The sequence below is a fragment of the Scleropages formosus genome, chromosome 21 (genome assembly GCF_900964775.1).
Source record: "Scleropages formosus chromosome 21, fSclFor1.1, whole genome shotgun sequence".
NCBI lineage: Eukaryota > Metazoa > Chordata > Actinopteri > Osteoglossiformes > Osteoglossidae > Scleropages > Scleropages formosus.
In genome coordinates this window covers 5,835,568-5,859,101 of record NC_041826.1, presented here as the reverse complement: position 1 = coordinate 5,859,101, position 23,534 = coordinate 5,835,568, and the positions used below count along the sequence as shown (strand labels likewise).

General features: G+C 44.4%; 2 protein-coding genes across 2 annotated transcripts in view; one reads left to right on the top strand and one right to left on the bottom strand.

Moving 5' to 3' along the window:
- The window catches only part of LOC108924275 (tensin-like), a 144,671-nt gene extending 137,626 nt beyond the window's left edge, over positions 1 to 7,045 (bottom strand). Inside the window, exon 1 of the mRNA XM_018735530.2 lies at positions 6,856 to 7,045. Within this exon, the coding sequence (XP_018591046.1) occupies positions 6,856 to 6,870 (15 nt within the window). The 5' untranslated portion in view covers positions 6,871 to 7,045. The remainder of the gene's footprint in view (positions 1 to 6,855) is intronic.
- A 10,357-nt stretch (positions 7,046 to 17,402) lies between these two features.
- LOC108924268 (gastricsin-like) lies at positions 17,403 to 19,761 on the top strand. Its single transcript, XM_018735519.2, has 7 exons — positions 17,403 to 17,520; positions 18,028 to 18,146; positions 18,255 to 18,442; positions 18,556 to 18,672; positions 18,984 to 19,131; positions 19,413 to 19,511; positions 19,600 to 19,761. The coding sequence occupies exons 1-7, from the start codon at positions 17,403 to 17,405 to the stop codon at positions 19,759 to 19,761; spliced, it is 951 nt and encodes a 316-aa protein (XP_018591035.2).
- Positions 19,762 to 23,534: the final 3,773 nt, after the last annotated feature.

The window sequence follows — 23,534 nt, the reverse complement described above, 5'->3', positions numbered from 1 at the left end:
AAAGCACCTCTGTCCAAGTTTCACTCTGACTGAGCTTTGTTCGGGGAAATCGTGGGAGTGGCAGGACTTTTTCCCACTGTTACAGCGATTCTGAGGTTAGACGGACAACAGTGCGGTTATGAGTGGGAGTGAAGAGTCAGGAGCTGCAGCCTTGACTGGATGTTTACTGTCACTGTAAGACGGTCATTGTGTTGAAGTTATTACAGTGATTGGTTTCAGATCTACAGAAATAACACCATTACTGTGCTGACCAGCTTATTTATGGGGAAAAACAGAGTATGTTGTTACAACATCCATGCTTCAGAGCTGCGTCCTCATTCATCCTCTTTTGTGTGTTGTCTGTACAAATTCATATCCAGGTCCAAACGTGCTGCTTTACCTTCGCTCACTATAGCAATCTGTAACCATAAACTGCTAAAGAACTAGTTCTATTGAGAATCTGTCCATTGCAAAGTCTATTCTGACAAGAAAGCAAGCAAAGACAATTTCTGAAATTTTGCATGCACTAAAGAGGGATAAGCCTAGCTAACTTCACAGAAAGAGAGGAACGAATACCCTGTAAACATGACAACAGCTGTGTTATTGGCATGGAATTAGAAGGAACATGAACAAATCACACGCAAACTTAAGTATCAGATCTGAAGGACTAGAGGCTTCCCATGTCTTTGGTACAGTAACCTCTGACTGAACGTCCCCCTCGCCAGGGCACACTGAATACCATACGGCAATATACATGAATTAACTGTGCAACTACATATGATCACAAATCTGACGCATGTGCAGTGAGAGAGAGAAAGGTTTGAGCAGTCTTAGTACTTTTCATTTGTATGCTAGCAGCAGGGCTGATGGCGTCAGAGTCAGGCTACCATGATTAATTGAATTACACGTGCTCTTGTGGCGAGAGGGTCCACCACACTAGCAGGAAGCCCCTGGACAGTGCACCTCCTGCTAAAAAGCCAGGCTCGGCCAGCAGAGATGAGAGGAAGCTCTGTCGGGGAGTACGCTGACCCACGAGTTTTGCCATGGCCCTTGGCATTTTGGGAGATTCCGTCTAATGAGAGCAACGAAGCAGTCCCCGGGGAGCAAGCACTCTACCACAGTGTACAGCCATCTGGTGTGGAGCAGATGACATCATATGGGGGCGCTCACACCGTTAAAGAGCACACTTGGGCTGGTTGAAGACTCCAACGTGGTGCCCCCCTTGGTGCCCACATGTTACGGGCAACGTCTGGGTGGAGTTTTCTAAAAATATAGTTCGCCAAGTCCTGCTTCACCCGAAGTGATCAAATACAAGGAAGCAGGAAACTGTTCAAACATTACACAGAATTCTACAAATTACTGTGAGGCTGTCAAAGGTAGCTGGATTCAAAAGACAGCTCTACAACGCAGTCCCAGACACAAGGGCCATGATTAATTAGTGCCATTATCCAGAATGAAAAAGTCTTCCACTATTGATTTTAAAGGCCATTTAGAGGATTGAGGGGCCTAAAAATGTGTACACACTGCAGGCAGCCATGCAATTAGGGGAAAGTTCCCATTTCTACTTTTGTCTGAACAAGGGAAATTGTCTCCCACCCTGTTTCAAGCACAGAACTGTCTCCAGGCTGCTCTCCAGGGATCATTTCTCATTTGAAGGTGAACAAGAGTATGAAATTTATGTGGGGATAGGAGGGGAATAAAGGAGAAGAAACTGAAGAAATCAGCAATGGAATTCCATGCAAAGTCATATGGTATCCTGTCTTTAGCCGACACCATCCAGAGTTGTGGAAGGGACAAAGGGGACCTCGGGCTCCAAGTCGGGAATGAGCTGTGCTTCCCTGGGCAATTAGCTTGAGCTCCTTACTTACACATCCACACTGATCCACCCAACACACTGCGGCAAGGAACTCCGATAAAGCAAAAAATAATTGCTCCAGCAGGAACCCTGGGGAATCTAAAAGCTTGAAACTCATAATCAGGGGAAGCTGCAAAGAACTGTGGCTGCACTGGGGAATAGGATATTATATGAAACGTGTGGATTAGAGATTAGGCCACTGAACAGCTTTCAGAAAGGTCTGATTGCACTACTCTGCAAAGTTGTAATATTCACATTTTGTTTATCACTGAAGCCTCCCAAAAAAATGCTAGAATGTATTCACTGGCAACGCGGGCAACACAAGCTGCCTGTAGCAAGGTTACCTGATAAAGAAATGTGAATATTGAAAAGAATGAAAAAAAGACTTTTTTTGTATAAAACATGAAAGGCTTCCAAAATAGAGGAGTGGATAGAATGAGGAAGGTCAGAAGGAGGATTAGTCGGACCAGTCTCGGATGTGTTGGGGACTGAATGAAGGCATAATTGGCCATCTTTTGTTCCCAAATTGAGGATTTCTGTGGCGGCGCTGAAAGGGCCGAACAAAGGCAAGCAGGGCAGACAAAGGGCCAGAGTATCCACTCCACTTCCTCTCATCCGGGACCCCGGTTGAAAGGGGGGGGGGGTGTCTTCAAAGCTAGAGGAGCCTCCTCTTGTCCCAGACCATGCAGGAACCTCCAACTCTCCACCTGAAGGGCGGCTCTTGAAGGTGCAGCCTGAATGATGTCCCACAGGGGGCATTGTGGGAAAGGAGCCCTAATGGAGGATGATGATGTTGACCAGGGTGCTACTGTCAAGGGTGAGAACTCAGTCAGACCACTGTCTCAGTAGGCTTGGGTTTTGATCTTCACAGAGCCGGGGGTTTGTACATTCAGAAAAAACAAAAAATGCTTTCTGTATAATTCTAATGGTAAAAAAAAAAAAAAATCACAGTGTAAAATTCCTCTGCATGTATGAGTTACCAATTCATTGGCATCCAATCAAATTGATAGTGACCCCTTCCCTTTGCCCACTGAAGGGAGTGGAGCAGACTTCACTGAGTAACTCTATGCCTAACCTCTGCTCTTTAATGAACAGCCCCCAGACTCAATCCCCTGGTAGGAAGAATGGGTTTGGGTGATGAAAGGCCAGAGTGAATGCACTGGTAAGCTCCCACTTGTCCTCCATTCAACAGTCGCTATTACTGCACCAACACAGGGTGGGCAACCCCTGAGAGGGTTGGGGGCGGGGGGTTGAACAATAGGAGGCGCTGACAGCTATGCTGTCTCCACAGTTGTCACACCTACAGCCCTGCAAGGACAGATGTCAATCGACCGCACAGCAGAGCTCTGAACCACAAGAGGCAGTCATGCAAGTCTGAGCAGAGCGCCACACGGGACACCCCATGTTATTCACCTACACTGGAATGTAATCACACCTCACTCATCTCCAGTGCATTGGAAGTCACCACAGACTTCTACCTCTGCTTTTACAGCGTGCCTCATTTCATGGACGGGCACTAATCATCTAATCTGCTCCTTCAATGACACTCCATATGAGGTTCACCGGTGAAGTGTTCATATCTGTGCTGGAAAACAGCTCTGGCATGCCGCTGCCAAGGGAGCACTTTATGCTTTAAGAGATAGCTAATCCCATTAACTTTATAGCAGCGATGCTGCCGTAGGTCCGCAAAGCCGGGGGCGAGACTCAAGAGAACTGCTCTGCCCAGTCAACCCTCCCGTCGGAAAGATGAGCAAAAAACTTCAAGGGATTACGAAATCCAATTCACATTATAATGCTAAGACGGCCTTAGAATTACTTGAAGAGGGACAGCACTAAAACCACCTCATAAGTTTGAACCCAAAAGCAGAAAGAAGAAACAAAACATGTAGATGGTCCTTTGGGAGCAGCAATGCACAAGAAAGTCAACGACTTCAGTGTGGCACCAAAAAGAGTGGCTCGGTTTGTAAATGTCATTGACACACATAAAAAAAAATATATGTTTAAAATCCAAAAGAAACAATTGCTGGAGCTAAATGACAGAATTAAATGAATTCTTTAAAAGGGTATATTGCAGTTTCGTTCCCGACGGTTCCATTCTTGATGGCAGGAAAAGGACCCCGTTACTCAAAAGACAGCAGCGGAGAGACGGAATGTCTGAGCGAGACAAGATGAAGAAAATGAGAAGGAGGGGCGATGTGCTCTAAGCTGCTCCACTCCAGCCCCTGCCCTCCCTTCATCCGCACTTAGTTTATTACATTCCCTCGGCACTAAAGTCATTTGGCTCTGCAGCCACCGGCGCTCGTCGCAAGGTCATCAGCATCTTCGTCCGCCTCCATCTTTAAAGAGAATTAACCACCTCGGTGCCTCTCTGACAGGCATAACAGAGAAAACAGACACCAAGTAAAAACCAAGCAACTTCCCACCCCCCCGATAAAATGACCGTCGCACTCAGAAATGACAATCCGAGCCAACTGAGCTTGAACCAGAGAAAACCTAAAGAGCTCAATAGTTGCTTTTGTAATATTACAGTGCTTGACCAGTAATTATATTTTCATGAAGACATTTCTTCCTCTTGTTTAAAATTCCCTGTTTAGTTCAATACAATTTTTAATGGGGCACTTGACTCTTACAAAGAACATGGAATGTTAAAAGGAATTCCTCTTACAGCTATACAACAGCATTCATTCAACAAGGGAGACCTTCGCTACCACTGCAAAAGATGGGATGACTTTATCTTCAAAGATCTAACTCTGGAGAATTACTTGGAACAATTATTTTTGTTTTCCAGAGAGTGATGCAGTCTGCTGGCTCCAGAATGATTGTAATCCACCAATGCTATCAATATCCCTGTAAATGTGGGATTTAACATTTGGAGGAACAAGGTCTGAAGGACATGGTTGGTAGGTCTCCATAGTCTGAGTGCCACACAGTGCAAATGGAGGCAGGCTGAATGGACCCCCAAGGATCAGGCGGATACTGTGACCGGGAATGCTCAGTACTCCATGAGACACGAGGCCAACTGACAAGAGGAGTCAACTGACAAGGTGTTGGCCACCTTGGCCCTGCTCAGGTAATGTGCCCAAATCACTGTCACCACAATGACCTCATCATTAGTCCCTGCTCAATCACAGACTAAAGCATCCCCCAGCATCAGCACCAGAACAGGATTTATTAAAGGACTCAAGGGGACCTGAAGGTTAAGAACAGCCGAAATGACACGGACTACAAACAGAGAGGCTTCTAATCTGCATTGCTTAATTCAGTGAAGGCTGTGCAAGAAATTCATTTGGTTCCACTGATTAAATATCTCCTTCAAGAAAGAAGTCACACATTTCAGAACTCCCAAGATGTGTAGCTTATTTTCATCCACTGAAAAATAAATACAATTTTACTGCCTGGGGTGGCATTACCGTGAAAGTGGAGTACAGGTGCAGTTACCATTATCTTCTGGACCGTGAGGTATTAACACAAGCAGAAGAGCAGTGGGTGCTCACGCTGAAGGGCGGACATCCAGTAACTCCCGGCACTGGCATGGAGGCCACAGATAAAATCCACGGGTGAAAAAGCAAACACCAGCCATGACAGCTGCGAAAGCTCACACAACTCATCACGCTATAGAAGAACAGGGCTCGGAAACAATCAGCCTTTTCACCTGTGTTTGTTATTCCACCGACACCTTTGCTGACTGGTTCGAGTGCTAAACGGGAATGTCAGCCTCCGGCTCAGAGGTTACTGCAGCTTCCTCTTCAACGTCTCCGGTCTTGTGTTTTCCAGCGTGAAAGTAACTGCAAGATTCTCAAAAGTTACATTTCTCACAATCAGGATCACTGTGTCTCAATGTCTTCATACGTCTAAAATTATAACTACATGGCCCTTGGAAGCAGAAAAGAATTAGACCTAAAATTGCTTGATCGCTGCGGATTTGCCTCAATCCTCTCTGGATCAAATGAGCACCAAAAAGAATACTAATATAAGACAGTAAAGACAGCACACATCTTTGGTTCTCATAAATGTGTTTCAGGGAGAGTTAAATAACTGTACTTTGCATTGTCAAAGCATGCTGGGGGTAGAGTCTCAAAACTACACAATTTGGTGTATCCCAATTATCCTAATTATATCACTCAAGATCTTGTGAAAAACCGTAATTATACTAAAAGCCATTACAACAAAAGGCAAATTGTATGCTTTTTCTAAATAAATGGTTTTCAAAAATCCTTCCTTTTCACCATAAACTGATCCATCTAATGATCTAAACAACGTTATTTAGAATATGTGTTCAGCTTCAGTATCATAACCTTCATCCATCATGGGAAACATGTTGAGGCTCCGTGGAAATCACTGATATAATGCGTGGAAAAAAGCAAATGTAATTTTCTCCAGAGAAGGCTTTGATCTGCTGAAGGCCTTTGGCTAGGTGGTTTTGTAAACATGGGGACTGTCACCAGGCTCTGCTTCACTGCAGAAATATCCTGTGTCTTGCTAACATGTTCGGGCTGGAATCGCTCTGCAAACTACAGTAAACTATGTCTCTACTCTGAAATGTTCCATTTTCATAAGAAAGGTGGGTGTTCAGGGGGTAAAAGTAAGAAAAAAGTTCTATTTCTGTACCAAATCTGTAAACTGAGCACGTTTTTCAACAAAAAAAAAAAAAAAACTGTTTATTATGACAATAGCTGTTTATTATGGAAATAGTCTGCAGAAAGTTTGTAATTGTTTCCACAATTTTAACATTTTCCCTGTGATAGGTAAAACACACAAGGTTATCAGATTGGCGGGTGCTTTCAGCTGAAATAGCAAAGTCTTCAGCTGATTTCAACACAAGTTCAACCACTAAGAAAACTGCACGCTGTACGGAAACAATACGAATAGCTGTTGAACCGCTGTCTCTTCCACGTTGGTTACAGTTTGGCTTCTTCTGTCCTGCTCCAAAGTAGTTTGGATGTGCTTTTTTCATGGTTGAAGGTGGTGCTCTGTTTCTCGTCTTTCTCCCCGAGAGCTGGCATGTTCGCCACCCCACTTACCAGCCAGAAGGACATCGCGGAGTCCGAGACGGGTGCCGCGCTTGGGTCGGTCCCGCAGCTGCTCTTTCCTCCTGTTCCCAGGCCAGCGACGGAAGCCACGACCAGGGTCCGAATCTGCAGCACCTCCGCAGCTGGACTCGCACGGGCTGCCTACTTCTCGCCTCCTCGCAGTTCTATACTGGCACGCTTGAGGAGGGAGCGCCTGGCTGTCAGGGCTTTGTCCTGACATATTTCCTGAGTTCCATTGTTTGGGGGAAGGAAAAAAGTTGCACACTTTCGGAAGGATTCATCCTGGCCGGCGGCCTCTCTCGGGGGACCGGATTAAGGGGGGGGCACGTAGCATCGACGACCAAGGGGATGTTGTTCTTTCCTTCTAGTTTTTTCCCTTTTTCTCTATCCCTCTGCAAAGGTCAAAGTTCAACATCTACCTAACAGATCCCTCCAGCGGCCTCTGTGAGACATAACTTCCCTGTTGTTCACTGACAGAACGAGGAGCCTTTTCCAGCGGCTTTGGCAGGAACTGGGACGAGCGCCCCGTGGCTTGCTTTATTAAACATGACAGGAGCAAAGGGGCTGGCGGCTATTTACCATCAGTTTATAACGGAAATAATGAGCCTGTCATCACTCGAAGAAGTCAACAAACGGCTACCCCACTGGGTGGGATTTCCAGCCTTCATGAACACGTTGCTTCCAAAGGGTGTCCAACCACTTGCGAAAGTTTTCAAAAAGTTCAGATCAATGAGATCTCCGCTCCCTTAGCTTTGAATACGGGAGGACATCCCAACAAACTGGCCTCTGAGTATCAGCGATGTCAAGAGTTAGCCGATACTTAAATCATAGCGTTCAGTTCCCAGACAGACCAGAAAAGAGCCACACGGTTAAAGTTCTGATCAGCTAAAGCTGCCTAGAGCCATTAAAGGGAGTAAGGGGACATTCAGATAAGCAACTGAGAGCAACGATGAAACAGCATTGCATCACTTCTTGAAATGTCATTTACGATCCTTTTGTCTTGGAGTATATCCAACACGTTGGCATACAGCGAAAAGGCTGATCATTATCACTGCTCCCGCACAGTTGGAGCACATGTCTAGGTCTGAGGCTGAACCCACTAAAGCAACAAGACATGCTTTTGTAATTTCCATTAGCTTCAAACACGCACATTGGCTTCTTTTTATACAAAAAAAGCGCTCAACCGACCTGACTTCCCTGGGCTGCAGACGGGACCCTCATAAATCACAAGGTGTACGGGGTGGCGGCACGGTGAGTAAAGAGGCCATTTGGTAAAAAGGCTGCTTCAGCACAAGATAACGCCCCCACGGGCCTGGCCACTGCAGGCGGCCTACAGCGCGGGCAAGGCCGAGACATCCAGAGCCCAAATCGATTGGTTCCGGATGGCAATACGGGTGCGCCACTTTTACGTGCACAATAGGAGGAGGGGTGAAGAGGACACAGGCGGGGCTGGAGGACACAGAAAGGGCAGACAGGTCAAACCTCCCCTAAATAATGTAAAGGGGTGCACATAATAATGTTCCCCCCGCCCAGTGGCCTCCCTTTGTGTTCGCTGCAACACAAAAATGAAAACATTTCAATTAGACACATTTATTTGAGGCTATTTGACAGGGACCGGTGTGGTAGAGAGAGGGGACAAAGTAGTAAAGAGGCCTTTATAGGGGGGAGGGGCTGAGAAAAACGGGACAGACAAAAAGCTAGCGGTGCAACACACAGTCGACTGATCAGGGCATTGGTTTCCACTTCAAGGCCGGGGGGATTTACTGCTATTCAGCACGGAAGCGTGTTGCCTCTATAGCGTGAAAAGGCGGTATCGGTGCCATGAACACAGACCATTTGCACACCATTAATCCAGCACCTGCTCCTGCAGCTAGACAGCAATTTCCCTGCGTACTGCTGCCATCACGTGTGCACATGACCTCCAAAGTCATTTCTACAACCAGGTCATCTCTGATACCCAGTCCCGAAAGTTCTCACCCAATCCGGAGAACGGCGATGGTTTTCAAAGGCCAGACCCAACAAGAGCTAACTTTCCTGAGATTATTACAAGGTTAAACATCTTTATGGTGAAATACATTTAGGAGACACTTTTCCCCAAAGCAACTTCCAATGGACATCATGTAGTCACATGAGCCCATAGGGAGAACATGCAAACTCTGCACAGGCTGAGCAGGGATTGAACCCACATCCAATCACACCACCCAGGTGCTGTGAGACAACAGCAGTGCTCACTGCCCTACCATGCCATCTAGAAATAAGCAGTCTTTCTGATAAGTTTAAAATACAACTCATCTTAAAAGGAAATAACTTAAGATCTAAAGTCCTGTGACATCCTATAATCAGCTTTTGAGTACGGCTGAGTATGACTAAGGTTATATCCTGCCAGTGCTGTAGTTTGCATTCTTTACAGCTCAAAGTGTTATGTTGTAGGAGCTTAAAGCCAAAACACAATGACACAACAGGAAAAGTGTGTTGGGGTGGGGGTTGTTTATGCACTTTCGTAGATAATCTGTGATGGCCACATGAAAAGGAATTATAAATAGGATCTCTTTTTCAGAACAAATAGTTCCACACATGCGGTCGGCATCATGGGAAAGCAGTTTCCAGTAAAACAGCGTGGACAGGAAATATGGCGCTCCTCTGCAGGAAGTCCCTTTGGTCTGCAGCCTAAGCTGGACAGCTATAGTAAACACTGGTTCTCTGTCCACACCGAGAGGTCAGGGGAAAGGCTGTAAACAGAGCTCCATACCACACCCATAGTCCCATCAGCTCACATGGGGTTCACAGCTCTGCCGTACGTGCAGAGCTTGGAAACGCTGGAGACGTCACAGCCAGACGTACTGCCAAGCGACACTAAGAACTCGGTGTACCACGTCCATCAGCCACAGCAGAACTAGATGCATTTACTCCCGGTGTTGCCATGAGAAGCCTGAATATGTGATACTGATATAGAACCAACTAATTACTGCAACCGTAATACTGGATTTTGGATGTAGGGGACAGCTGATAGGGTAGTGGTTAGAGCTCCCCTAAAGGTCACAAGTTCAAGCCACACCTCCAGCTGCAGTACCTTTGAGGAAGGTACTTACCCTAAATAGCTCCAGTAAAATTACCCAGCTATATAAATGGGCGGCACGGTGGCACGGCACTTGGGTGGTGTGAAAGGACATGAGTTTGATCCCTGCTCAGTCTGTGTGGAGTTTGGATCTTCTCCCTGTGTTTGTGTGGGTTTCCTCCCAAAGACATGCTGTTCAGGTTCACCCACAATGTGTGAGTGCCAGAGAGTGTGTTCCACTGATGTATGGATGAGTGACCCAGTGTAAGTAGTGTATTTAGCAGTGTAAGTTACCGTGGTGAATAAGGTGTGTGGGCTCACAACACTACATAGAGTTCGTTGGAAGCTGCTTTGGGGAAAAGTGTCTGCAAAATAAATAAATGTAATGTAAATAATTCTAAGTAGCTTTTAAGTCGCTTTGGAGAAAAAGCATCATATAAATGTAATGTAACCAATGCATCCTCATTTTAAGTACAATGAGCAATGAGCTAAATTTCGTTGACAGTCCAGGGACGGGGGAGGCACTTTCGACAACCCTCTCATCAGCCGCCAACCACGGACGATAACACAGTTTCGGTACACTGTACACTAGCACACTGCACACTGAGCAATGAGCAAAATTTCATTGATAATCCATAAACTGCTTCTGTGCTTCTCATACAATTTCCAGCTCAAGTATGAAGCATTCAGCACAAATATTCAGTATTAAGTATGTGTTTAATATTTTGTTTTTTGTGGATAGGATGCTCCAGATGGATGTCTTTCTAAGTCGGGGAAGTTATTAAATCTTTGATACATTGATTCCCGCCACTTTCAATAGGCTTTTCGGTGAACTGCATGTGCAGGATAGGCTGGCAGAACAGCATGTGTGCAGTAACTTCCGGCTAGTACCCTCCCGTGAGCGCAACCACTAGAACACACACACAAAGTGGTTGACTTTCATCTGTCCGAAGTGTGAGCGGAAAGGATCTCCCAGGCGCCTCGGACCACTCTGACCTGTTTTCAGATCCTCCCAGAAGCCCGGAGGATATTAGCGTGTTGACCCTGAGATGACCCTCCACTGTCCCATCTCTGGAGCCGAAATCTACCGCAATGCCCCCAACATATTAGACCGGCAACGTCCTGTTCAAGCATATGGTTAAGGTATTGGACTTCTAACCAGCAGACAGCCAGTTCAAGTGTTTGGCACGATTCCATAGCACTACCTAAAATAAAATATTTTACTATATACCAAGCGGTATAAAAGGGTAAAGTGTGAAATTGCAAGCAGTATTATTCAAACTGTAAAAGATCTTTTGCCAAAGATTAATTTTATGATCAACAATATTTCTCCCCCCAAGACATGGCCACTCTTGAGAAACAAACTCCTTTTAGACCCTGCATCTTAGGGAGTTCATTACTATTTTATAGAAAACTTTATATTATGTTGATTAACTGTTTTATTTATTTACTTATGTTTACTAGTGGGGGGTGCGATGGCGCAGCAGGTTTGGCTGGGTCCTACCCTCTGGTGGGTCTGGGGTTCGAGCCCTGCTTGGGGTGCCTTGTGATGGACTGGCGTCCCGTCCTGGGTGTGTCCCCTCCCCCTCTAGTCTTGCTCCCTGCGTTGCCGGGTTAGGCTCCGGTTTGCCGCGAGCCCGCTTCGGAGAAGTGCTTTGAGCCAGTGTGTGTGTGGAATGAGAACATGTATAGTCCTATCAGCTGCGCAGCAACTAGGTGATGTGTGGTTGGTCAGAGAGTGTGAACAAATGCCATGGCCATACCATGTGATATTAACCATTTGGCAGAAGAAGAGAATAGTGTACTGAGGTACAAGGCATTTGAGATATTTGGGATTGCTGCCACATTGCCAGCCCTGTTTGGAGGTGTGAAGGGAGGTCACCTTGTCACTCTCACGGTCCCATTATTGCTCTGAAGCTCCTCTGCGGAGAGATTTCACCCTCGGAGATCTGTCGATCTGTTCCTTTTCTTGCGTTTGATAGTTCAGATGGAGTTCTTTCTTGTTAAAAAGTGTTTCGCTGCACAGGACACCATGTCAGTTTTTTTTTTGTGAAGAAGAAAAACATGACTATCTTTCAGTGACTTTAACGGGAAAAGAGAAATCTGTGACTCAACCTCAGAAGTGACAAATATCGTATCACGAGCTGTTCACGTTCACGGCGAATCAAATGTGGCTCACAGCCCCTCCAGCCCTCCAGCAGGACATGAATAGATGGTTGGATTCACTCTTCACGCTTGTTGCATGTGCAGCCTAAGTCCAGATGCTGGGCAGCACTATACTGGGCTTCCCAGCTAGCTGCCACCTTCATACTGCATAAGACGGTCCTGCCTCTGCTCACCAGCACCAGACACTGCAGGGGAGAACAGTCCAGCAGCTTCTGCTCTGGTTGCAAAGCCCTCGCCAACAGCAATATCTCCATCTGGTGGCCAGAGACAGCCACACTACAGTGGACCACACTGGACCGCAGCAGACCACAGTGGACTACAACGGACCACAGCATCTCATCCCTTTTCCCTCCTTCTATGTGCAAACACTGTTTTGCATGGCATGTGGAAACACACCCAGTTTCGCATATTTTAACATAAGCAATAAAAGCTGGAAAAGTCAAGACTCTTTAGTTCAAGACCCTGAAGAGGTCTGGCAAATACGATTTGAGAAAAGTACACTCGATGGCTGGCTTCGGTAAAACTATCAAACGGTATAAAGACTGAAACGTGAATACGTAAGATAATTTAAATGAACGAATTCGCTCAGAAATTACATAAAACAAAAAGTGGTCCATATTTCGCTATTTCATTTAAACACATTGTTCCAATTGTTCCTATGATTTCAATGTACAAAACATTCAGCGTTTTATAAAACAACTGACACCATCAAACTTGGCCTACATTTAGTAGTAAGGCATTAGTATGCAAGTTTCAGACGTTCTCGCTTTGTCTTGTCCTTGCTTCCAAGAACATGTGAAACACACACACACACACACACACACACATTTTCAGAACCGCGTGTCCAATACGGGGTCGCGGGGAACCAGAGCCTACCCGGTAACACAGGGCGTAAGGCCGGAGGGGGAGGGGACACACCCAGGACGGGACGCCAGTCCGTCGCAAGGCACCCCAAGCGGGACTCGAACCCCAGACCCACCGGAGAGCAGGACTGCGGTCCAACCCACTGCACCCCTTACACATGTGAAACAATAAAAGCATAATCTATGATGTACTTATATGTAAGAGTTCAGGAATCATTATGACGATCATTAATTTCTCACTTAGTTCACAGTATCATCCATAGCAACCTAACAGTATTGAGCCATTAATATAGTTTGGAACTTCTACCAGAGATATCAGGTAAATATCTTGCTCAAAGGTTATTACAGTAACAATGCAAAGCAGATCTTGAACAAGCAACATCCAGGTTAATAGTCTATGTGTTTAACCCCAACACTACCTTCTATCCCTGTTCAACCTTTGACCTCTAGTTACCTTCAAGACCATTACAGGTAGTCCTCGACTTATGACACACGTGACATACAATGTGAACCTGGGACAGCTGTCCTATCAACCATGTACACACACACACACACACACATTTTCAGAAACACTTGTCCCATACGGGGTCGCGGGGAACCGGAGCCTAACCCGGCAACTCAGGGCGTAAGGCCGGAGGGGGAAGGGGACACACCCAGGACGGGACGCCAGTCCGTCGCAAGGCGCCCCTAGCGGGACTCGAACCCCAGACTCACCAGAGAGCAGGACCCGGTCCAACCCACTGTGCCACCGCACCCCCCTCAACCATGTATTATTTTCAAATTCTGGCATTTTGTTGTAATGTCTAAGAATGGCCCGCTCCATTTGGTGCACAATAATTTCGGCTGGCAGTGCGGCTACAAGGCACCATATTGACTCAGTTGGTGTGTCTATCACACACACACACACACACACACACACACACACACACACACACACACACACACACTGGCTGTAAGCACTTGTCCTAAGCAGGGTTGCAGTGAGCCGGAGCCTAACCCGGCAGCACAGGGCGCAGGACTGGGGGGCGGGGGGGGGGCACGTCCAGCCTGGATGGGATGCTGGTCCACAGCAAGGCACCCCAAGCGGGAGTCGAGCCCCAGACCTGCCAGAGAGCAGGACCGAACCAAACTCGCTGCACCGCCATGCCCCCCCACCACGTGTGTCAATCAGCAAATACATTTTATTCATAAAAACATAGATTTTTCTTAGAAAATGTTTTGTTAGTGACTCCATTCAGTTTATTTTGTTTTTACACTGGCTAGCAAGTGAAAATGTGAGTGTTCTGGTGATGCAAAAAAAAAAAGCAAAAGAAGGCAATGAGAAATTCCTGTAAAAATAACAGCACAACATGAAAATATACTTAAAATACTGTACTGTATTTATACTATTATTGCTCAATATTAGTATTATTTTCTCATGAATTTACTTGGAAAAAAAATGCCCAGTTATTGAATATATCATTCAAGAACGTTAATTGTTTATATATCTTTGTGATGTGGTTCATATGGTGGATGGAAACTAATTGCACTCAAGAATCATGCGTCTGCATCTATGTCTCTCTTCCTGCTAATGTAATGCACACACTGTATTTTTTATGAGGTGTACGTTGTTTTGGAAAAAAAGTGTTTGCTAAATGAATAAATGTAAATTTATATATCATTACTTAAGGGGATTATTTGACAAATGACAAAGCTGACTTAGAGGTCACCAAAACGGAACCCCATTGTAAATCGTGGACTACCTCTACTTTGTCCTGCTGGCTGGATTGCCGTGTTCTGGATAGCAAATGCTGATATGCAAAGGTCTTTGTCTTCAACTAGGGTGTGCAGATAAGGATTGGTCCCTCCCACAGTTTCCTCAGCATTTCTGATGCCCTTCAGAGCCTAAAAAGTGACTGGGCAAAATCACCCTTGAGTCCTTTGTGTAACTGTGGACCACAATGAAAACTCTACTGTGAGAAGATTTCATTTCAAACAAAAATTTAAAATTGCAGGGATGGCAACAGTTAATGTTGGAGACACAGAGAATACTACTTCGCCATAACACAATGACATTGTTTAACATGTTACTACATGCAGAGGGATCCAGATTCTTTATACACACCATAAAGTAACTCCTCTTTGCAGCTTGACTCTAAGGAAGCCATGGAAAATGCTCAGATTGTGTTTGGCATATTATGCAAGCGGGATAACTCTTTGGAATGAGGATAGAAGAAAACATTCCAGGGATCTGTCTGTCTAGGAGGTGGACTGTTTTCGGGATCACAGGAAGCCAACTACGTAGGGGACAATATGTGCTGCGGGGGCTTTCATCGGGCCCAATCCAGCTACTCTTGAATCACTCACTGGGAACAGTCCGATTAGCTTTCAGCAAATCCATAAAGAGAAATGCTGTGAGGTAATACAGTTGTTATTAAAGCAAAGACTTTGGAATCTGAAACCTGTAATTTCATGCACCTCCGCGATCATGATGAACCTCAGCTCATCTTTGTTTTGACTGAGCACACGGCAGCGACTCAACGAAAAAGATGGAGCTTAGATTTTAAGATTGTTTTCCTGCTGCCATAGAAGACTTTCAAATCAGCGCTTTCGCTCTCAGCAATGTTGCAGTGTATCAAGATTTCTGAGAAAGACAGGCTGTGCTTTTTGTCAAAGGAACAGAAAGCAGTAGCATGTAGCGAGCAATCATGAAGACAGTTCGGTGAAAACATAATTCTAGAATTCCATGTTTCGTCAATAAAATTTTAGTCCAGACATGCCAAGATTGTAAAGAATGCCACATTCGGATGTGGATGGATGCCATATCGTCCTTTAGTGGATTGTACTTTCTTATTCCATGAGACATAGCAGGAGGAGAAGAATCATAGAAATAAGATAAGATAATGGATAATCAGCCATGGGGTTTGAATGCAGCAGTTATCATCCCTTATTGGCACAAGCAGCACAAGAAAAGGCCAAAAAATGCCATCACTCATTACTCAGCTCTGAATGAGCGCTGAGGAATACTGGGTACCACATAACAACTCTCCGTCCCTACCTTTTAGGTTTTTTAATTTTTTAAAAATTTTCTAAGGTAGCAAGGAGCACCTAACTACAAGGAACTCCCCTTAAGTGTTTGCTGCAAAACAACCAAATACAGAAAACTCGTAAGTCACATTATATTAATATTTTTGCCCCTTATTCTTATTTCACTGGACTCAAGCCTTGATTCAAAAAGCAAAAAAGTTAATGTTATAAGTTAGAAATTATTCAGCATTTCATGTTATTTGGCTGTATGCTGGCCAGAGTAGTGCAAGGATCCCTGTCTTGAGAAGTTTCAGTCAGAACTGCAGCATCACTTCCAGGTGAGAATCCTCCTGTGTTTGAGAAAATAAATACCTTTCCTGAAAACTTTTTTAGCAATCATTCGACAATTCAATAACCACTGGGAATTGCAAGAATTGAAAGTGAAGCTGTATGATTTTCTACTTAAAGATCATCTGTGATTGTTATTTTGTCGAGACCTTAACCAATTAGGCAGAAGTCCTGTTATCACCTCAAAGTATGAGTAGAGGCAAAACAACCAAGAACACATTTGCTTTCATCATCTGTATGTTTTACTTTTATCAGTCTCAAGGCAAATCATTTTTCAAATAGAAAAGGACATTTTCATTTAACTGTACTTCAGTATCTGCGTCACATGTAGTATACGTTAGAGTTCCCTTAATAAAAGACTTCATATCTTATCTTTGGCAAAGAAGTGACTGAAAAACATTTTAAGACTGAACTTGGAAACCCAAGAGAGCAAATACAAGGCATACACAGTTTCAGCTATGAAAAGATATAAAGGCAACAGTTCACCAGATTCTGAGCAGAATGCAATAAGCATGTTTCTGATTCTCAGCTTAGTGTGTGTGGCTCTCACAGAGGGACTCGTCAAGTAAGACTTTTTCTGAAGATCTCTGAAAGGAGACAATGAAGTTATTGCAGGAGATCTCAGTCAAGGATTAATAGAAGGATGTTAACATATTTCTGCAGTATCTGATGTCTTCCTCTTCACCGTAGGGTTTCTCTGCTGCCGCGAGGCTCCCTGTATGAGGAGCTGAGACAGCGTGGAGAGCTGAAGGAGATATTGAAGTTCATGCAGTACAGCGCCGATGGGACCTACAGTGAAAACCTGGTGAACCAGAATGATGTGAGTCTGCGACGGAAAAATCCGCAATGAGACGAAATTCTGGACTTGGTCACTAGTGGTAATGTTGTCTGGTCATCGGTAATCTAAGTGCCCTGAATATGACATAGTCTTCAGCAAACATACCTTTTGCAAAAGAAACAAAAAATTACTGTGCCGTGAAAACAGAAAATGCAGCCTTCATTTTTGATGTAGGCAATATGAGCAACCGCAGTATTGTTACTGCTCTTAATATTACTGAATGCATTATGGATCTCCACAATGTTCCCTTCCATCATTCCAGATGTCCTACTTTGGTAAAATCAGCATTGGCACTCCTCCACAGAGCTTCTATGTCCACTTTGACACAGGGTCATCTACTCTCTGGGTGAACTCTGTCTACTGCAAGAGCAACGCCTGCAGTGAGTATCTCATAACCCAACATTTAATCAGACTATGTCTAACATAGCAGGCTATATAATCAAGTTCTTTATTACATATGACAGAGAAGCAAATAACTTTTTATGAGAAAACCACAAGTGTTAGTATCAGAGGGAAATATGCCCACTTGTCCAATAACAAGGTCAGACTAAAACCCCAAAAAAGTTACTGTAAATAAATCAAACCATGCAAGGGCTGAGAACATGAAGTCCTGTGCACTATTTTGGAAATGTGTGAATTTAAGCCACAGCTGCCACATGCAAGACATCAAGCCTCCACATTCAATTCATTGTAGATTTCATCAAGAGTTATACAGTGTGGGATACACACTCAATACAACACAATCAAAATATGCATACCATAACAGCAGATGTAATTGTAGGCAATAATAGTGGTTAATAAATTCATGTTTTATCACCCCCATTACAACTGGACATGGTGTCAGGTTGCAGCCCTGTATTGATGGATTAGTCTTTGTTTTTTCACAGCATACCATCCTCTATTCAACCCTGAAAAGTCCTCAACATATTACAGTAATGGACAGCTGTTTTCAATCCATTATGGAACGGGGAGCCTCACTGGAGTCATTGGCTACGATACAGTCAGTGTAAGCACAACCCACAAGCACCCAACACAACCAGTGAGTCCAAAATTATTTATGTTAAACATATGTGAGTTTAAAAATTATACAATTTCTATGGTCTTTTTTATGCAGCTTGGAAACCTGACTGTCACCAACCAAAAAATCGGCTTAAGTATTACAGAGCCTGGTAACCACTTTGCCCGTCCTCTGCATGATGGAATTATGGGTCTTGCCTTAATGCCAAACAGAGGAACCATCATTGACACTATGATTGAAGAGGGTCTGCTGGATGAGCCAGTCTTTGCTTTCTACCTGAGCCGGTGCGCTCACTTTTTATACCATAATATAGATGACATAATAGCATGTGTATGCAGATTGACACACCATGCAATGTTTTTAATAAGCATGCAATATTTTTTGCGTTCAATTTTAGAAACTCAGAACGCGGCAGTGAAGTGGTTTTCGGGGGAACGGACCCTTCGCACTACACTGGGGAAATCCACTGGGTTCCTGTGCAAGAGAGCAGTCATTGGCAGCTGGTGTTCGAAGGGTGAATCCTATTGCTACAGATCCACAGCAAAAACAGTGACTCAGACACCTTGCTCTAAAAATACACTGTGTAATCCGAGGAACTCAAATCGTTATTGAATATGTGCATTTAGCTTCTTAAAATTTTCAAGGTACAAAATGAAATACTGATATCCCAAATAAGTGTATGTTACCACATTTTAACAAAACAAAAATTATGGGAAAATGTTTTGATGGATTTCAAGAAACACATTTTTCATTTTGGCAGCATTTATTCACTTTGCTATTACCATAAAAGGACAAATATGTGTTTAACTGATGTGCGATGCGTAGGTTTGAGGTTGACCATCAGCCCACAGGATGGTGTGTTAACGGCTGCTCAGCCATCGTGGACACAGGAACCTCTCTGCTCACCTGCCCTCCGCAGTATGTGGATACACTGCAGCAGATGCTGGGGGCTGAAACGGATGACAGTGGCAATGTGAGATTTTTTCTTTTTCTGCAGTGGTGCAGGGCTATTCATATTCCTGGTGCCAACAGGTTACTCTGTAAGGCTACTGTCGTGTTCCCAATTTTCTGCCATTAAAATGCCAATATCTTCATCTTTGCCATTGCAATGGGCATCCAGCCCACTCTTTTCAGGCAGTATTACTCTGGCAATTTTACATTGTTCCTTGACTGACTGTATTCAAAAGATCATAGGCCGTGGGCAAAGGAATTTTGCCAAGAAAACACACTGATGAGTCAACTTTCTGTTACCAGTACGTCTTTGATTGTAACAGTCTGAGCAGTCTACCTACATTGACCTTTGTCATGAATGGAGCCCACCTCCATCTGGAACCTTCTTCCTATGTGCTGACGGTGAGAGGACAGTTACACAGGCTACCTCGCTAATTCCCCCCCTTTGCACGACGGCAGTTGGTCGAATGATCTATGATTCCGTTTACAGGAACAGAATTCCAATGGCAATTGCTTGAGTGGGATTGAGGCATCCCATTCATCCGATCGAGATGGAATGCCCTTCTGGATTCTTGGAGATGTCTTCCTCAGACAGTTCTATTCTGTGTTTGACCAAGGAAATGCCAGGGTGGGCTTTGCTACGCTGGCTTAGAGGCCAGTGTCACAGTGAAGACCGAAGTGTTTTGTGACAAAACTACCCATATTAAAGCAACAAAGTGAAATGCACATCATTTGTGATTCTCATTTATTTCAGCAAATTCCAGTTTATGCAATTGTCTCATATTTATCAATCTGTTAGGACTTTTATATGGCTTAGTTAGATGATATGCACTAGAAACAATGCAGAAAAATCAAAATGCTGTCACAACTAAGAATGACTAATTCACACTGCTTTAGTTACCTTTGTGCTGTAAAATTATTCTAAAATTCCTTCTTTAACAGGTTCTTACTGTACTATGCTTTTTCTTGGCTGCATAGACAAATAATTACAAAAACGCACCTCTTCACCCTACTAACGAAGCGTGTGTGCGTGGACTTTGATTTATTGGACAAGTACTTAACATATCGTGGGAATTCCAGAACTTTCCTCTCTGCCCATTGAAATCTGGCTTCCTTTTGCAAATACCTTTGCAGTGTCAACTTAAGAAAAATGTTTTTAGGGGTAAAAAGAAAAAAAAAAAAAAAACCACATACAACTGATTTGCCCTGGCTTGTCACAATTACCTATACAAAAAGGGGGAAAAACTGGGTTCTCCACTCTGCACATATTCAGAGCAAATGCAGCATGTAAAAGGGGGATTTTATTACCTCCCTGGAGAAAACTTCCTCCCAGCAACGAAAACATGATCACACTGCCGGGACAGCACGATTACATTTATTTAAAAATGTCAAATATGTATAGACAAAATAGAATGTCCCCAAAGGGCAGAAAAGCCCATTTTCACTAAGATGATAACATTTCAATGACGAGCAACGAGCAGTAAAAGTTTGAGGGCATGATTGACAACAGCACAAAGCACACATGTAGGGAAAAGTCAAAGAACCATGACAGGGCTGAATCACTGTGCCAAGCACTGGGGACAGAAGGAACACAGTAGTAAAACTGCTGTAAAACAGAAAGGTAGTGTGTAAACAGTAATGCAACAAGTCACAAAGCATCACAACTGGGGATAACTGTTCAACAAACCTAAAGATTAAATAAAGATTCAGACACAAATCTGCAACCAAGTTGAGATCACGCCTGTTAAACAACGGATAAGCCTTCACACAACTACTCCTGTACATGTTTATATACACCGATCAGCCAAAAACATTGAGTCCACCTTCCTAATATTGTGTAAGCCCCCTTGTGCCACCAAAACAGCTCTGATCTGTCAAGGCTTGACTCCACAAGACCTCTGAAGGTGTTCTGTGGTACCTGACATTAGCAGCAGATCCTTTAAGTCCTGTGAGTTTCAAGGTGGGGCCTCCATGGATCAGACTTTTTTACCCAATACATCTCACAGATGCTCGATCAAATTGAGATCTGGGGAATTTGGAGGGTTAGTCAACACCTTATACTGTTTAACAGTTTTTTGCAGTATGGTAGGGCGCATTATCCTGCTGAAAGAGGCCACTGTCATCATGGAATACCACTGCCATGAAGGGGTGTACATGGAACATGTCAAAGTAACATCCACATGAATGCCAGGACCCAAGGTTTCCCAGCAGAACATTGCCCAGAGTACCAAACTGCCTCTGCTGGCTTGCCTTCTTCCATAGCGAATCCTGCTGGCATCTCTTCCCCAGGTAAAGCATCCAGCTGTTCACATTATCGAAAAGAAAATGCTGATTCATCAGACCAGGCCACCTTCTTCCATTGCTCCATGGTCCAGTTCTGACACTCACGTGCTCATTGTAGGCACATTCGGCAGTGGACAGGGGTCGGCATGGGCACTCTGACCAGTCTGCAGCTACACAGCCCCATGCACAGCAAGTTGCAATGCACTGTTAAGTTCTGACACCCTTTCTATCATGGCCAGCGTTAAGGTTTTGAGCAATTTGTGCTACAGTAGCTCTTCTGTGGGATCGGACCAGACGGACTAACCTTAGCTTCCCACACGCATCAGTGGACCTTGGGCACTCATGACCCTGTTGCCAGTTCACCAATTGCCCTTCCTTGGAGCACTTTTGGTAGATACTAACCCCTGCATACTAGGAACACCCCCCGCCCCCAAGACATGCTGCTTTGGAGATGCTCGGATCCAGTCATCCAGCCATCACAATTTGGCCCTTGTCAAAGTCACTCAGATCCTTACACTTGCCCAATTTTCCTGCTTCCAACACATCAAATTCAAGAACTGACTGTTCACCTGCTGCCTAACATATCCTGCCTCTTCACAGGTGCCAATGTAACGAGATAATAAATGTTATTCACTTCACCTGTCAGTGGTTTCAATGTTTTGGCTGTGTGTGTGTGTTTCAATTACTACTCATGTGATATACATCAATTCATATGATGGTAAGAAACAAACTAACTGCACTGAAGAATCACACATCAGTGCATCTAAGTCTCTCTGCTAATATAATGAACACACTGAGTTTTCAATGAGATGTACAGTACATCACTTTGGAGAAAAGCGTCTGCTAAATAAAGAAATTTAAATGAAAATGACACGGGGGGTGCGGTGGCGCAGTGGGTTGGACCACAGTCCTGCTCTCTGGTGGGTCTGGGGTTCGAGTCCCGCTTGGGGTGCCTTGCGATGACCTGGCGTCCTGTCCTGGGTGTGTCCCCTCCCCCTCCGGCCTTACGCCCTGTGTTACCGGGTGGGCTCCGGTTCCCCGTGACCCCGTATGGGACAAGCGGTTCTGAAAATGTGTGTGTGTGTGTGAAAATGACACCTCATATTTCTGTTTTCATTCATTATAACTCATCTATGACATAGTTTCATCGAAAACGATGCCAACTAATTAAAGCTGTTCTAAGTAACTGTTGTGTCTTTTTAAAGCTCATTATCTACTGCTGACATTCTCTTTGTAAGAGAGTTTCTGCATCAGTGACTTCAGCCCTGCATGTCCGAGAAAGAGAAATCTGTGTGTTTCATTCAGTCAACTTTTGGCTTCCTGAGATCCTCCCAGCACTCTGTCTTCTTGGTTTTGAATGATAGTTTTGTATGCGTCACAGCCATCCACTCCCAGTTTATTGCCGTACACAAACGCTGGTGGAGGAAGACAACAAGCTTAGCTCATTGTTATTATGCAAGGCGATGCCTTGGTGTGCACTGACTTATAAAATCCCCAGAGAATAAGCCAGGGTTTAAAATGGGGAGTAAAACAATCTCTTTTCCCTGGGTTCATCTCCATTCACATAAACCGAGAAGGTGGAAACCAAATGCACACTGGTCTTTGTGCCTTTTTTCATGGTACTTACTGGTACCTATAGGCAGTTAAAGCATTTCTTTCTCATTCTGAAACATTAGCAGGTTGCTTTTCCCTTTGAGGAAAAACCTACCGCTCAATGAACGCCTATCGGATGTCTGTTACTGTTTCATTTCTATTCTTCCAAGACACAATGAATCATACTGACAAATCTGGAATATTTCCAGCTCCTCTAACTGACACACTGATTTGCACAGATTTTTCCAGGGGTGTCCCATAAGGGATTTGTGTTGACAGTTTGGACAGACTGCCTAGACAGCGGACAGCTAAAAGCAAAGTTTTATATATACACACAGTGTCTGAAACCACTTCCCCTGAATGGAATCACAGCGAGCCGGAGCCTAACCTGGCAACACAGGGAGCAAGGCTGGAGGGGGAGGGGACACACCCAGGACGAGACGCCAGTCCATCACAAGGCACCCCAAGCAGGACTCAAAGCTCAGACCCACCAGAGAGCAGGACCCAGCTATATACATGTACGTATATACTGTACATATATATATATAT